General features: G+C 35.8%; 1 protein-coding gene across 3 annotated transcripts in view; it reads left to right on the top strand.

Annotated features, from left to right (window-relative positions):
• The window catches only part of SKAP2 (src kinase associated phosphoprotein 2), a 120,677-nt gene that overhangs the window by 11,838 nt on the left and 92,119 nt on the right, over window positions 1–16,720 (top strand). For 2 of the 3 annotated variants that reach the window (XM_075051151.1, XM_075051142.1), the window contains exons 3-4: window positions 1,819–1,844; window positions 11,773–11,877. In XM_075051151.1, coding sequence (XP_074907252.1) covers window positions 1,819–1,844; window positions 11,773–11,877 — 131 coding nt within the window. The remainder of the gene's footprint in view (window positions 1–1,818; window positions 1,845–11,772; window positions 11,878–16,720) is intronic. The other variant, XM_075051158.1, reaches the window with a different exon arrangement.

Raw genomic sequence — 16,720 nt, 5'->3', positions numbered from 1 at the left:
ATTTGGCTGTAGTTTTATTTGCACTACAAAATTTTCTTTGCAAAATCTCTTTTCTTACAACTCTAATCAACTAGGATATAATCTAGTACTACTTGTTCTTTTCCCATTGTTATTTCCAAAGTGTTTTTCTACTGATCAGTCCTGTGTGATGTCTCCTAACCTTTCCTTTGATGACATGCTCCTGCCTCTATGGCAACTTGTTTACAGTTTCAAAGACAGCACAATCATCTGGTGAGGGCATCATTCTCTATATCACACTTAACAGCAGGAAGACATGAGATGTGTCCCAAAATCTTGTGATTGAAGATTTGTGTGCTTTTGACACAGACTGTAAATGCTTAGAGGAGAATAATAATAATAATAATAATAATAATAATAATAATAATAATATTATATATATATATTAAAAATATGTAAATAAATATATTTTTTTAAGGAACCAGGATTTTCTTTCTGTTTTCTTTGTGCTTTCCCTTTTGGGTTATTGAGCTCACTGGGACTATACAGATGACATGCAGATACAGTCAGATACTGACTTTTTTCTTCAGTATTAAGACTCAACTATGTTTTTTTGGATGATGAAATATCAAAGGAGGGAACCTGCAGTTATAAGCACAGTTGACACTGAATCCTTTGCTATTCACTTACGTGACCCCATGATTTCATGTCTTATTTTAATTTCTAATTCCTTCCTTGTCTCGTGTAATATTATTCACTGTTAACAGCGTTTTGCTTTTCATGCAGGCTACAAAATAAATGCACATTGTAGTCATCTTTGATTTTCACATCCCACATATTGGGCTGTGCCTAACTGTTACTGCCACTTGCTATGCAGGATTTCTGAGCTTTGGCCTTTTATTTCTGTTTGCATTTCTCAGTTTCTTATCCCTAGACCCTTCCTTTCTGTCCTGCGCATTACTTGTAAGCATCTCCTTACTGACTAACCTGATACATACACTACTGCTTATTGTCCATAAAGATGGTCTTGCCAGCTGCATTTTATTTGCTGGTTATTTCTGGTGAAATCCTCTTCTTTTCACATAAACTCTAGTCCATGCATGCTTCTTGAGATGTCATTTTACATAACTCTGTCCTGATTATTTATCATCATACATCAAACTGTATCCTATGATTATTTTTGGTTTTGAAATACCAAGATTTATCTCTGAAGAAACAGTATTTTTTCCCTCTGGGATGACAGATTTTTTTTTTTTAGGCATTAAATAAGTTGAGATCTCTTATTTGACATTTTTTATTATTTTTTTTAATTTAGGCATGCATGGACTTTTTAATTTCTAGTTAATTATTAATAGTTTTTCATTTGGATTTCATAAATTAGTGCAACTAAAACCACTATTTGTGGATTTTTTTCCAGCTGACCTACTGTGTTATTTTTAAAGTATGCTTAGTGGCTATTACGTGTGCACAAGACTCTTTGAAATATATCAACATCTGAAATTATATATAACATTTAGAACTTACTGAAATATATTAACATTTATTACTAAAATTAAAGATGCTTTTGTATGTTTAAGATACCTGAGTAGATGTATATTCCTAGAAAAGGCTGCTCTGAGTTTGGTTTTGTCGAAGTCTTCCTTGAAGTGACTGGGGATTCTCTCAACTGCAAAGGCAAAAGAAAAACTGACTGAATATTGTAGCCAAAAATAAAGACTTTAAAAGTAAGGAAAAGTTGCAGCGCTAAGTTTTGACTACAAACCTTGTTGAAAACTAGTAATTGTTCTATGCTATGTTCTAGTACTGTGGATTTGCAAGCGTGCATTGATTGCTTTATGTTGTTCCTTCTTCTTTTTGCAGTTATCCTCAAGAATTCCAGGATAAAGGTAAATCTCGTGCTGCCTTTTTTCTCCCGCCCCCCCCCCCCCGGTGTATTTTTGCCCACCGACAGACTCTCGGCATAAGCAGAAGATGCTGGTTGTTGCAGTACTCGGCTGTGCCCGGGTTGCCTCAAGGCCGAGGGGGCTGGCTCCCCCTGCTGAGGAACGCAGGGAAAAGCTTCCCTGTTGCAAAGTTCTCGCTAAACCATCGCTCAAAGCTAGGTCCCATTCCCTTCATTAAACACATCTGAGAACGCTTACTGATGAAAAGATTAGTTTAGAAATATAGCTCAGAATTTAATATAAATGGAGCTTGTTATGTCTGGCTTAATTAGCAATAGCATAGCATTGCAAAAGACCATGTGGTGCAGGCTTTTTGGTTTTGTTTTTTTTTTTTTTTTGTTTGTTTGTTTTTCAGAGGAAGTGTATGCAAAGCAGCCTGCTTAGGAGATAAAATTTTAGTAGGCATAACTTATTTCAGCCTTTTTTCTTAACATTGCAAAAGTCTTCAATTCCATAGTGATGTTTCTTTAACCTTTTAATAGGATCATCTAGTGGCAATATGATATTGGCTTTCGATCCACACTGAATGAATGTTCTCATAGTGCAGTGGGAGCTCAGGCCTTTAGTTGCAGAGGAGATGATTTAGTGTGCAAGTAATGAAAACTGAAGTGTGGGTTATCTATTGTCTTCTAGTGGAGTTAAAACAAAGCTGCAGAGCTCAGTTTAGAGAAGACTGAGGAGTTTGTTGCTACAGTGTTCTGCTCTGTAGCTAAACCTGGAAGGGCTCTTATTTCCATGATGCTAATTCTTGAGGTCATGACCTATAGCCTGTGGACGCTGGTATGAGGGTCACAGTGCGAGGTCAAAAAAGCCTATGCAAAACTTCACTTTTTGCAGTGGTTGAAGAACTGTCTGTTTCTGGACAAGGAGATTCAAATGTGTAGGCTACAGCGTGCCTCCTGATAAAGTGAAAATATGTAAGTTGTATTAGGCAAGTAATGTTATAACAAGGCACAACAAGTTCATACATTTCTTATCCCTGTTTAAATCAAGTTATATAGCCATAACAGTTCAACTGAAAGAGAAAATACAACTTGAAACTTCCCAAACATTGCCAAGATTTTGTAAACGTGAACTGTGTGATTATTTAAAGATTGTATTAAAATAACTTGCTATATTTTTTTTATATTGCACTTCAGCACCCTTACTGAAGTTAAAATGTAGTTTCCCTCCTCTCCTCACTGTCCAACAGAACTAAGGATAGGAAAGTCAAATGTTATTTTATTACGAAAATGACTAACATGAAATTAGGCGGGATGGTTGTTTCATCGCAAATGCATCTGACTTTCTGGAGAGCATGTTTTTGCAGATTTAAAAACTTTCTGAGGCTATGACTATCTAATAAACATGAGAATTGTCTATAGAGAACAAAGTTTGCATTTACTGGTGTGCTTTTTTTGAAGGTCGAGAGAATTGTAGTCTATTTACTTTCTTCATTGGCAATTTGATTCAGAATTTCTTTTCCGATTCAACAAATTATTAATAAAGATGAGATTTATCTCCAGGAAAATGGATGATTTAATTGGTATAGTCTGTAATTGTTACAGTATAACTTGCTTTGATTTCTGTGAAAATTGTATTCAGTCTTATTCTTTTTATTAGCGTGCATTTTATTCTTAAGAAGGATATATTGCTTTTTTTAATTCTCGTGTCTTTTTTGTTCAAATCAGAACTATGTACAGATGGTGAAGCTTGCAAACGCTGACACTTTAGTTTTCTTTCAGTATTTATCAATAAAACGAGAGGGCTCTAAAGTTATACCATTGTTTTCTGCAGGCAAGGATAAATTTCTCCAAATTCATGTGCGTTTACATGCACGAATATGAAAAATTCACGAGAAATGGGAGCCCGCACTTACTTGCAAAATATTTGAGGGAATGCGGTTCAGTGGTATGGGTTGTTGGTATATTTTCCAGAGATCAAGAAGTGTGTGTTAAACTTTATTTGGTTGTGTCATTCTTCAGGCCTGTACAAATTAGGAGTGAGTTGTGTAGGTGTAGAACAAAGGACCCACATGGAGGTAAGCAGTCAGATTCTTGGCCAGCTACTAGTGTAACAAAGCAGCGGCAGCAGCTGAGTGAGGTCAACTTTTGTGCCCATTCATACCTCTGTGCACACCTAGACATTCAAAAAATGGAAAATTTGATAAAAGATTAAAAACTGAGGTGGCAGTGATGGTCAGACATTTTCCTGATCTTCCCCCTCCAGAGAAAGAAGAAATATCCTGAAATGTAAGGTGAAAAAGGAGAATATCTTTTAGGAAAAAAGAAGAGGTGGAAGCAGAAATGTGGAAACTGCACTGAGACAAACTAGGAAGAATAAAAATTACTGTGCACATTTAAAATTCGTATTTGCTGTTCCTTGTTTTGTGGTAGCAGTTACTCCATTTTTTTAATGCAAATAAAATAATCTTTGTTGTAGTTGAAAGGGAAGGTAAAGAATGGTTCATACTATGTGCCATATTATCATGGTATAGTAATTATCATACTACATGAATTATCATACTATATCAGCTGTTTTCAAGAACCTTGTGAGTTGTGACCTGTCATCCTTCCAGAGGCATCCAGAAGAATCTTTTGGAGGTTGAAAGAAGTGGACTAACACTTTCAAAATTCATACATTTCCTGTATAATGTAATGAAACTTGACTCTGGTCTCTCAAGCAGCAGCTCCTTCAGCTTGTGAGTTTTTTCCTCAGGTATGCTTTGTGGGCATCAACTTGTCACTCCACTCTCTTTCACCATGGCATGTTCTTGAAGTTCCACTGCCTTTGCATGTGGTGGCTATTCAGTTTGACCAAGGTATTGTATATGAGCTCTTGTTGTATGGGCTTTGGCCGCTAGCATACAGAATCTTACCTTCCATAAAGATAAGGCAAGGAGGTTTAAAAGAAGAATAAAAAAAAATTGAAGAGCATGCGCACAAGTAGAACCAGGGTCCTTAAAACCAAAATCATCTGTGTGCATATCTCTAACTTTCAGAAAGTGCATACATACTTCTTTGCAACTTCTTTGCAAGACTGATGAACTTGAGGATTTTCTTGCATCCTCTTAAAAAGCAGCCTTCTTATATTGTCTGTCAGGTCAGTAAATATGCTGGAAAAACCATCTTTTGTGTCTACACACTGAAAAAATGAAGCTTTTTAGGGGGAGTGGATATACATGAAAATTAAAGACACTAAATTCATTGTACATGAAAATATTTAATTCTTATGTGTGATGTGTTATCTGATTTTACACTGACTCTTACAGTTAAGTATAATGTTGATTTATGGACAAAGAAAGTGCATGTTGTTCTTACGACACAAAATGTACAGTTATATTAATATTCAAACCACTAATCTTTCCACAAATTTTATTTTTATTTATGGAGTTATTAAACATTTATTATATTTATTTTATTCTTAAACTAAGGAACTCAGTAGAAATGTCTTTTTCTCTTAGACACTGCTGCTTTTTTTTCTTTTCATTTGAAATATTTGACTCTTCATCTAAGCAGTTTAAGCAAAATGAAAAAGCCATAGTCACACTCAAAGTGACCTGTTCTAGATCTTAGAATTGCGAAGGAACTTGAAAACTAAGATAATTTTCATACAAATTGGATTCATTTTTTATAAGACTAGTATTCCACTAAGGATATAAAAGTCTGGACTTTGTCAAAGATTCTGAGTTAATACAGTTTTTGGCATTTCTCTGTTTTGAGATTAATGGAATCAATACCATGGCTGCCAAAATGTTTAGTTAAAAGAACCTTGTTTTCAATTTATGCTAAAAATAGTGCTAAAGTTGGCAGAAGCACTATAAACCCTAGAAACTGTATTTGTGTTTGAAGGTCGCTTGCCATCTGTTCTTTGCATTTATTTTAGTAAAATATATATTTTTAAGCACTTTTCACAAAAGATTTTGGCTCAGTGTTGAAAGTGAGACACCAAAAGTACTAGCCAAATTGAGTCATAATATGGGAATTTGCAGAACAAGTTCCCCATAAAGCACTCGGTGCACCTTATATCTGATCTGCAGCACACGACTTTGGCACTATTTATGCAGAAAACTATGATATGACATTTGCTAACTACCACTTTTCAGTCTGATAAAAACTGATGAAGGTCCACTTTCATTTTAATTTCAGTGTAATATAAGATAAACGTGTGTCTCTAGAGCATTGGTGTTCTTCTCTATGTAATTACTGGGAGCACCTGTAGGAAACCTTTAAATGACTCAGATGCCTCTTTGGCTCTTGGCAGAGCAGCGGGTGTCTGGAGCCTGAGACATCTGTGTCCTGGAAATAGTCAAGCTGATAGAGTAGCACTATATGCAAAGGCTTTGTATTTTCTAGGTTGTGGTTTGTCGTCCCCCCCTGTTTCGTGTGGAGGTGAGATTTCTGCTATATACTCTGTTTTGCAGGAAGTAGCAGCAGGTAGGAGTCTTTTTGGACTTGAGAAAGGGAGGCAGTAGCTTGTGGTCATCAGAGCAGTATGTGGATGCGACTTCTGTGATTTAACACACTTGAGCTTTCAGTCAGGAGCATAAATACATCATTAGTATTTAACCATAAATGGGAAAGATATGGCTTAGTTGTTACACAGTCCTCTGAGGATCATCATGATGTATTTCTGGAGACACCATCGGATGCGTTAGAAGTGTGGCAAATATCACTCTATACTGGAAGTCTGGAGGGTTTCATTGTAGGCAAGTCACTGTGTTGTCCTTTTCAGCTACACGCAGCTGTTAACCTCTGAAGTGTCTGTGCCAAGTGCAGTTTCAAGCAGCTCAATATATAGCCACTAGTGCAGCACAAAATGGCCTTATCCTGATGTGCATCATCAGAACAAGAGGAAATTCAGCATGTAAAAGTTGTGTTGCCTTTCTTCCTTGTAGCGTATTTGCTTACAAACCTAATGCTGTTTCAGTATTGTTTTAACAAATAGCTGCTAAAGAATTCCAACTTGACCTTTAAAAACCAAGCCATTAAACCCATCATGTTAATATGAGACTCTAGAAGACTCTTCAGGAATGAGTGTGTTGGAGCAGATTGCATAGCAAAGCATACCTTGAGAAAGTAGCTGTCAGAAGAATCTAGTCTTGCAAGATGACTGGTGGATTGGATCAGTAGCATCTTCTTAAAGAATCAGCTGCAACTATCAAGGGGCTAAAGTGTATCTCTGCCAGTTTGAAAGCAACTTTGTCTAGTTATTTTTGTGGAAAACTGTGTAGTGAGAACCTTACATTGATCTGCTTGATGGCTTCATCCAGTCCTTTGGTGAGTTCTTACCGCAGGAGAGATTGGACAGGAGGAAGTGATTTCAACCTGCTGTGACTTGGGACCTTCCGAAATGGCAAGAAGCAGGGTGTTCTGACCTGCATGTCTTTTTGTGAGTTGTTTTATTTCTCTTATACTTGAGCAATTTTAATGCATCACTCTGTCTAGACTTTTTTAGAAATAAATTGAAAGTGTTTAGTGATCTGAGGATGCGAGCTAGCAAGTCTTTCAGAGGCACTAGCTGGAACATCTTGCTCTTTTTTAGATTTAGTGGTGGAAGCAGTATCTTTAATGCTTAGGAGTTCATTACTATAATCACACTATTGCAGAAGAAAATGAATTCTTGGGGGGAAAAAGTCTGGATTATTTTTTTTTTTAAACTGGATTCATATAAAGTAGTATGGTCCTGTTCATTATATTCAGCTTTTACCAACTAAATCTGTTGGAAATCAGAACAGGGGACAGGGACTGAAGTGCAGCCCTTGTTACAATGAGGAGAGTTTGGTTTATGCTCCGTTCCTGATGTGGTACACTTAACCTTTGGTATGCATTATTTCCTAAATCAATAAATAAGCTGTAATGGAAAAGGTAGCATTTAATAAGGAAAGACATTGTATGGGCTTTTTTTTACAGATAACATAAAATATTGATTCTGCTATGAAACCTGTAAGAGGTTAGTTTAAATTGTAGAAGCTGGAGAATAGAGTCAGTTCATATACATATTTCTGTTATTGTTATAACTGTTAACTAGCTACTGTTAATTAAACTTTTTTTTTCAACTTCCAGATAAATCATGTGGTATTCTGGGGAAACAAGAAACTATATTAATGAGCATCAACTCCTTAATTATCTTTGTGACTACATAACAGGGACACATTCATGTCATTTCTTTGTGCAATAACTTTTGCAAAGAAGTATTTTTAAACTGATCATTAATTTTATGACCACAGAAATGAGATGCAAAATTTATGCTGTTGTCATTGGCACAGGTTCAAGGCACTACTGACATTATGTGTGATTGTAATGGAATGGCTGCCAACTAATGAGTCTATAGACATTTTGTTTGAGCATGCTTTGCTTTTAGATGTCTGATTAGGCAGTAATGCTTTCAATTATGCCTGCAAATTGTATTGGATACATTTACCTGATGCCCATTGTTGCTTTGTAGTTCGGTTTTCTATTACATAAATGCAAGTTGAATGCTTTTCTTTAATTTATTGATGCTTTTCGGGTGTATTTTTAGGTACTTGGCACCTGAAGAGAGGAGTAGTGGCTTGTGCTGCTCAACACTGACTCCTCTGACTGTTCAAGGAGTAACACATGTAGTTTCGAATGCAGTTCTATCTAGGCTTCCTCAATAGGTGGAATACAAACTGCAGTGCAACACCTTGATGGAGGAGCATGTAAAGTGGAGAAAGGGCAGAGATTATTCTGAGTGGGAATGCAGGAGACCCCACAGAATCAACCGGAAGCCTTTCTATGAACTGTCAGGAGCGATATCCTTATATATTAATAGCATGTGCTCCTGAGGTGTCTTCCAGCCCTGCTAGAATTAGGAGCAAAACCCCAAGGTTGATACTAGCACGTAGTCATTTTTTTATGTAAGCACATAAAAACGCTGTGAAATGTTGCCTGTTAAAGCTCCAGAGCACATTAAGTCAGCCGTCCTATCAAAATGCTTGCAGTTCTTCTGTACAAATTAGATGATTTAAGGATTGCATTTCAGTGTATAATATAAATTTACAAATACATTTATTTACACTAAAATAAAAAAATGGAAAATTTTTAGTTTAATCTAGTCCTGCAGGGCTACAGGTTGCTTGTACCTCTATTTAGTGTCTGTGACCTATTCTCCACATTTTTCACAAAAAAGTGTGGGTACCTAAATGTAGTATTGTGTGACACAGGATTTATATATTTGTTCTGATTTGTCTTTCTTAGTGAGGTTTTTTTTCATGGAGGTCTTCAAGCCTTTATTTAGGATTTAACATCTAGAGAATGCTTTGAAGACTATAAACTCTCCAAAACCACCGAGTGTGTAATTTCTTTCTTCATAATAACTCAACATTTTTTTTTTGATGTTTTGTTTTAAGAGCATTTTGAATTTGGATGTTGTAGACTTAGAACAGATACATGTTTTATTGTAAATCTACATTCAGTGTGCCAATGGGTTTTTGTTGTTTCAAATACAGTATATACCTGGGATAGGTATGTGGTGTGCCCTAAATATATATGTATGTATTAAAAAGCCCCTTGTTTCTAGATGAATGCAAAGCACAAAGGTTTACTGAATTTGAAATCCTAAGCATAATTAGAAAGTGGTAGTATTGTGACTTAAGGGAAGAGCAAGGTAACAGTGCATCTATGCAAACTTACGTAAGAAATCGCAACTTCTCTGAAAGAGATTATGTATTGTTGAGTGGGGCAAAATTCTCTGAAGATGTTCTTTCTACGTATGTACTTGCCTATTTGTCATCCACAAGTGCTACTCATTTAGATATACTTAGGTTTACTCTTACTATTCAGCCCATGAATTTTGAGTGCTGTGCTGTTTGTGGAAATGTTTTCCTCTAGAAATACAGCCTAGTATTTTAAATTTATGCTGGCACCTTCATGAAGGTTAAATCATAGTATGTTTATGCATAGCTGATATGAGGACATTTTTGACGGACAACCAGGGCTTATACATACACTTGCTCTCTCTACAGAAACACAACGCACGCACACACATATATATGTATGTGTATACATATATTCTATGCATTGTAGTACTAGTAAAGTTTAGGATGGGAACTTTGGATACTGTATAGGTTGTGAATATCATGTCTGCTCTTTTTATATGGAGTCAATTGTCTAATAAAGATATATATAGGCAGATGGGCAACTGGTCTCTGGCATGTAAGCGTGAAAGATGATTATGTGGATTGTAAATATGGCATAATATTTTCTGTTCATGTCCTATCTGCTCTCTGGTTTTCTGTTTGGAGGAAGAGGTGAATCCTGGAGAGGGATAATTTACTTTTGATTGGTTTGACAGGTGTGATGAAATGCAAATATTTTGATCAGATTAACAGGATGGCTGGAGTGCTACTGCAAGATGGCTATGTCAAAAATAGACTGGAGTCAGATTCAGATTCAAAGCAGTTGTTATATGGCATGGGAGCTTGAAAGGAAGCTTTCCCAAGAAAAGCATGCTAAATTAATGATGGGAAAACCAGTTTGGTATTCAGCAGTCTCAGGATGTAAAAGAACTCCAGGAAAGCAAAAATGAGCCTTTGTTGTCTTATCTGCATAGAAAACTTGTGGTTCTCTGCTAACAACTATGGTGCTTTTTGGGCATGGACTCTGAATTTTTCATGGTTTTCCATTATTAAATGGAGACCAAAGGGGTAAAACTTTCAGCCATGGCTAGGCAGTCTTACTGATGAATGCAATTCATATGTCTGTGGAGAAGAACGTTTTCACTATGCATGGGGTTTATTTTGGATTCTGAGAAATTAGTTATCTGATACAGTCTCCAAAAGGGAACATATGAATAGAGAAGCATGTCTGGAGGTCTCTGGAAAGCTTTCTGTTTATGAATATAGCAAAAGGCAATGCTTGAGCAATTTAGCTTTATATGCTTTTTAAGAAAATTGAGAGTCATTTGATCTATCAGAGCATCAGCTTTGATTTTGGTTTGGTGATTTTTACCATATTTAATGATTAGATTTTCCTCCTTCACCAAGACTCGATTTTTTAAATTCTTTTTTTTAAAGGAACAATTGTAGTTTGTCATTTTTTCACCTCTTTTTTTTCTAGTTGCTGTTAATAAAAAACAACCTGAGAAATACTGAGTTTTGGGAGGGACAACTTAAATTTAATTAAATGAAAGCCTCGACTAATATTGATTTCACTTTACCTTTCCCAGACCTTCACACTTAATGCACTCTGATCAGTGTAATGCATAGGTTAGCTAATAATGTAGATTTTGTACGTATTGTAGTAGGGCTCTCAGCTGTGTAAGAAATTTATCAATAGAACGCTGCATTAAGCCACAGGTTCAGACCGGCTGCTGTCAGAAAGCGATTTTTAGTTTCATGGGAGGAATACAACACATACAACACTTGCAAAGTAGCGCCTAATTATGGCGAAGAAAAGTGAAAGTGGGCAGAGGGCGACAAACTGCTGCCAAGAGTAGTTTGGCAGCTCCTTGGAGGGAAGTTGCTGCAGCTCCTTCCTGCGCTCGGACAGGCAGAACTTGGGAGCTTGGCACTGCCCGCTTCTCCTCCTGCCAGTGCTTTCCCTTGCCCACCTCTTTGCTGTGGTGTGTGTTTCTCCCCCCCGCCCCGTGTGAGAAGCTGTCAGCTGTGCAGTGCTGGGAGCGGGTTCATTATGTGACAGCGTTGAGGGGAACCGCTCCAGCAACATGTCCGCGGCCGGCTAGAAGGTAGCCCACAGCTGCGCGTGAACGTACAAGTGGTGCCTGTTAAGAGGGTCCATGAGAAGTGGGATTTTTTGGTTTGAGAGAGGAATTGGTATCCTCCTTACTAATGAAAATATTTGTCTTTGGATTCTGTTTGTGTTTGTAGGATAGGCTATTTTAACTACCAATGTATTTTTAACTTTTACAGAATTGGAAGATGAGGGAGAGTCTGAGGGCTCTTTTTCTTCGCCTCCCGATAATGAATCAATAGCATCTGACAGATATGATAAAGAGGATGAAGCACCCTCTGACGGTATGTGACACTGTTTACCTTAGAATGTACTAGATTTGCCAGTTTGCTACAAACTCGTGTAATCGGATCCTTGTGATGCGAATGCTAGTGTTGGAAATCAGAGAACCAGATAAGCATCACAGCTGGACAGTTTTCTTACCTTTACAAGAACCTTGAAAGGAACTGAAGAGCTCTCTCTAGTGGTCCTAGAGCATAGTGAAGCTGTCTCAAATTTACATGGTGGTTTTTTTTTTAACCTCTTGGTTTTTCCTAACAAAGCATCTTCTGTAGATGCATCTGTTTTTAAAGATAGATCAGTGGCTAAAACAGTGTGAATATTTGTAGTAACAAATTGTTTGTTAATTCAACATTATCAGATTCTTGCTTAATTTTATTGTGCTACTTAATGGCTTACTGTATTATTTATCTAATAAATAATGAAACAGTTTATGTGATTGATATTTTCTGCAAACTCCATGCAGAATAGGTTCATAAAATATTAAATTAATTATTCCTACAATGTTTCCTTCCATTAAAACAGTCTGTTGTAGAATGTTTTCATTATATAAATTTTAAATTTGAGTTTGCATTTTAAAAAAAAATAATCTAGGCTCCATAGCTGTTTTCCATGTTGTTTTATTTTATATTCATTAAATTTAATGCTAAATGCGACTGTTCTGAAGACATGAACAATTGAATATTTCAACAGTTAACAAGCTCGCTTTAGCATAGTGTCCATATTTTTGAGATTCGTTTATTGTATACATAATATAAATACCTTCTAAGGATAATACATGGCAATAAATTAAGTATATGTACAAATAAATTAACGATGTATATTAATTTGTGGCACTAGAAGTTAGATAGACTTACTAGTGAATGATGTTTTCTGACATGATATGATGATCAAACTGTGCAGCTCCATCTCAAAATACAATTGCTGAATGAAAATATGCTTCCTGCAACATAGCACTCCACATTTTATGTTATCCAGATTATTCCCTTTGGAAACATAAATTGCTTTTATGAGGTATAAAATTATGTCTATTGCAGAACAGGGATAAGTCAAGTACATGCATAAGTGATAAACCTTCTAACCACTGATTCAGAATAACACAATTTTTTTTATACCCAGAACTCTGTAAAATGTGTAACAATAATAATCACACTTTTTTTTGTTTGGTTTTTTTTTAATACTGAGCTTGTTGTATTTTGGCAATGTGACCTTGTATTGAAAAATAAAACCAAGCCTTTTTGCTTTCTGGTTGAAATGTAATTATCAGTCAAATTGAATATGACTTTTAGAAAACCCAAGCTAATTTTCCAAATTACAGATGAATGCAACTTTCCATGTATTTATTTTTGCCAAGAAACATAATCTTAATGTCATTTCTAATTGTAACTTAATAACATGGTACTGATTGCATAAAGGGTATGTGACAAAATTGTATGACTATTTAATAGGAGATATGATTATAGATTTGTTTAAAAACAGTTAATAAAAAAAAGTGGTAGCATTCGTAAACCTAAGTAACGAATGGCTGAAGAATGCTGATGCACGAGCATATGAAATACCGTATGAGTTTATACAGATGGGTGATTAATTTTTAGCCTATTTTGGAAGTTATAGTTATGAGAGTAGGTGTAATAGCTGCCCAACAATATCTTGGCTAATTCATTCCAGTTTAGGTAGAAATACGGTGGGTGTGATTCTGTTATATTTAAGATGATTTTACCTCACTGGTCTTTCACTGATCTGTAAATACTTTCATTTATTGGAGGAGTGTTTCTGTTTTTCTCTTTGAATGTCCAGTGTGTCATTCTAAGACCATTTTGATTTTAACATATATAGTCTGTTGTTCAAGTCTAGCTGCCTAGACTATGCATGTAAAGGTATGTTGGGAGAATCTTAAAGAGATGAATTGATCCTCAGGGGTGCCATTTGTTGCAGTTCTCATAGGCATGAATGTGTTTGTTGAAGCTTAATACTGTATTTTTGGTTTTTAGCAATCTGTTAATGTTCAATATTTAAATCCTACTCAAGAAGCTGGATCTGTAAGGTAGATGTTTGATCTTACATGGTTACCAGTTTAGTTTGGCAGGACTCTGTGCTGGTGTAAAACCTCATTTGTGTAGGATCAAGGCTCTCAGCAGTAACAGAGGGGCCTAACTGTAGGTAACCAAATTGACATGCTCTTTATTTGTATTTCAATACATTCATGTTTTTATGTAAAACCTTTTATATATATTTTCTGCTTAAAAAAACCCAAACCAAAACAGGCATTTACCTTTATATACTTGAGTTAGACTGCAAGGTTTGTACGACTTCTGAAAGTGTCACTATTTAACTTTGCACTGTTAATGTCAAAATATAATTTGTGAAGGCACTCGCTTGGTAACAGATAAAGAATTACTGTATTACGTGTACATTACAGTCATTGTAAAATCCTGGAGTTTTTGTGTGACCTTTGTCTAATGGTGTATTAATTACAAGAGAGATAATCCATTTAACAGTAAGTATGGGATAACTAAATTAGCACAGGTCACCTAAAGGCCTTTTGTCAAATCTGATTGTTATGTTGTCCTTTTGACTTTTACCTTATGGTAGGCACTAACAAAGTATCTAAACTTTGATGGATTATAAACTCTAAACATGATATGTATTTTTCATAATGCTAATGTAATTTTCTAGGTACTGAAAAGGTCAAACCCCCACGTCTCTCTGTGCATTCTAAGTCTGTCTTTCCTTTTAATATTTCTTTTTCTCTGTTCCTCTGGTTCAAAAGTTCACTCAGTTCCCAAATGGCCACCTAATTTTCCAGTTATTCCCTCAAGCCATATGTGTTTTGGTTTCTTTATGGTTTATTAGGTACTGTAGGAAAGTAGCATAAGTTATATCATCTAATGAAATTCAAGCACACTTCAGTGATGCTTTGACTTGATTGCTGGCAGCAATTAAATCACAACGAAGGAGAATGATGCATAGGCTTACATGTCCAGACACCCTACAGAAATTGGAAGAAGGATAAAACACAACAAAACCCCCAAATAAAATAACAAACCTGAAAACAAGACAGACAAAACAAAACAGCACTACCAGGCACTCTGTTCTTAACTTGATTTTTTTTTTTTTATTTTTATTGGCTAACAGCCTGATTGATAGCAAAATCATAACTTGCTGTATGCTAACAGGCAGAGTTCACTTGTAGGTTATTGTGAGCTGATAAAGGGTTAGATGGAGTTTTGATTTTCGCATTGGTCCTTGGTGCACCAGATTAATGGAATTTCAATGAGAGACTGGAGTAGTCACAGCTTTGTCAGAAAAACAGATGGAGATTCTATAGCCATGTCTGCTCATTAATACCAGTTGCCTGAAAGGTGTACTACTTCTCTATACAAAAGACTCAACATAATTGATTTTTGAGCAGGGTATTTTTTCACTTATTGATGACTAGGTTTCTTGCAACTTAAATGACAGGTTTTTGTATAGTACATTGTATAACAATGTTATGTCGTGTAAATTCTTACACCCCTTCCATCTGTGTTTTGAAGAATATGTGTAGTGGAAAATATCTATATCTTGATCAGTTAAAAACCAAAGCAGAGTACTTGAAATAGTAAGAATTCCTTTAAAGTTGGTAACAAACTTATTTTTGATTGAGACATTAATGGGGGAAAAAGTTACTGTTTTTCATTTAATTTTCAGGTTTCATAGGATAGTATGAAATATGGGTTCAATGCCATGCTGAAACTTTCCTATTTAACAGTGTAGTCTTCTTTTATGGTCTCAAGGGATTATTTTTTCAACAGTAAATTTTTTTTGTTTTATGGTATGGTAACTTGATTCCATAGTAGGAAATGCCATTAGTATTGAAGGAACAAACTTTCTGACTTCGCAAGTACTGTGAGTGGACCGACCACTTCTGAAGAAGATAATGTCTGTTTAGCTCTGCAGGGAGTATGTGATTAGCTAATTATTGGATCTAAAAAGATCACAGTGGATGCTGTGATAAAATAATTTAGATTGTCATCATTTCTATGGAAGGTCTAGAAATGTTGCCTTGAGCATGTAAGGATGAAAGAAGTACTAAAAATGTGTCTGGGGACTTGTGTGCATTTCAAATTATCATATTTGGCTATAGCTTATGGGTAGAATATGCTGTTTAGCAGAAAATTCTTAAATATGGTGAGAATCTCATACTAAAAATTCCCCATAGTTGAAGTAGAGGAAGGTAGGGCCTAAGCAAGCAAAATAGGACATTTGGAGAGTTTTGAGGAATCAGAATAAATGAAGGGGTTGTGCTTTAACTGCCATCAGAGTGCAGTCTTGAAAATGAACGGAATTTGTTGCTCCCTGCAACATGCTTTTCTTGGTATAATTTTTGGATGAAACAACAGGTTTTAGCACTCTGTTTTCATGCAGCTCCTCTGGAAAGGTTCTATACAAGTCTTTGCGGGCTTGAGTCAACTATTTTACATGATCTATAGTGTTTCCTTTGCATGAACATCACATTTTGCATTTTGATTGATCAAGTGAGAATAAAAAAATTATGTGACTAAATTTTGCATGCTGCTTCTTTTGTCATTTTAATACAAGTACTGATTAAGCTTCTTCCCCCCCTTTCCCCCTTGTTAGGCATAAAGATTTGAATACTGTCACTGAAGATGGGTAGAGTTCAGCATAAGACCTTATCTTTATGTACAAAGCATATACAAGTATTTTCCCACTTCTTCAACTACATTCCTGTTGAGTTTATTTGTGAGGCACTATATTAAAGCAAAAACTGTTCCATCACAGGGCCAGTTAAGCAGTATTAGCAACTAAGTTAACAAAGGTTGGAGAATGGAGAATGCAGCTAGTATT

Source organism: Buteo buteo, chromosome 2, assembly GCF_964188355.1.
Source record: "Buteo buteo chromosome 2, bButBut1.hap1.1, whole genome shotgun sequence".
NCBI classification, from domain to species: Eukaryota; Metazoa; Chordata; class Aves; order Accipitriformes; family Accipitridae; genus Buteo; species Buteo buteo.
Note: the sequence above shows the minus strand (reverse complement) of the source record. Positions and strands in the feature narration are given on the sequence as shown.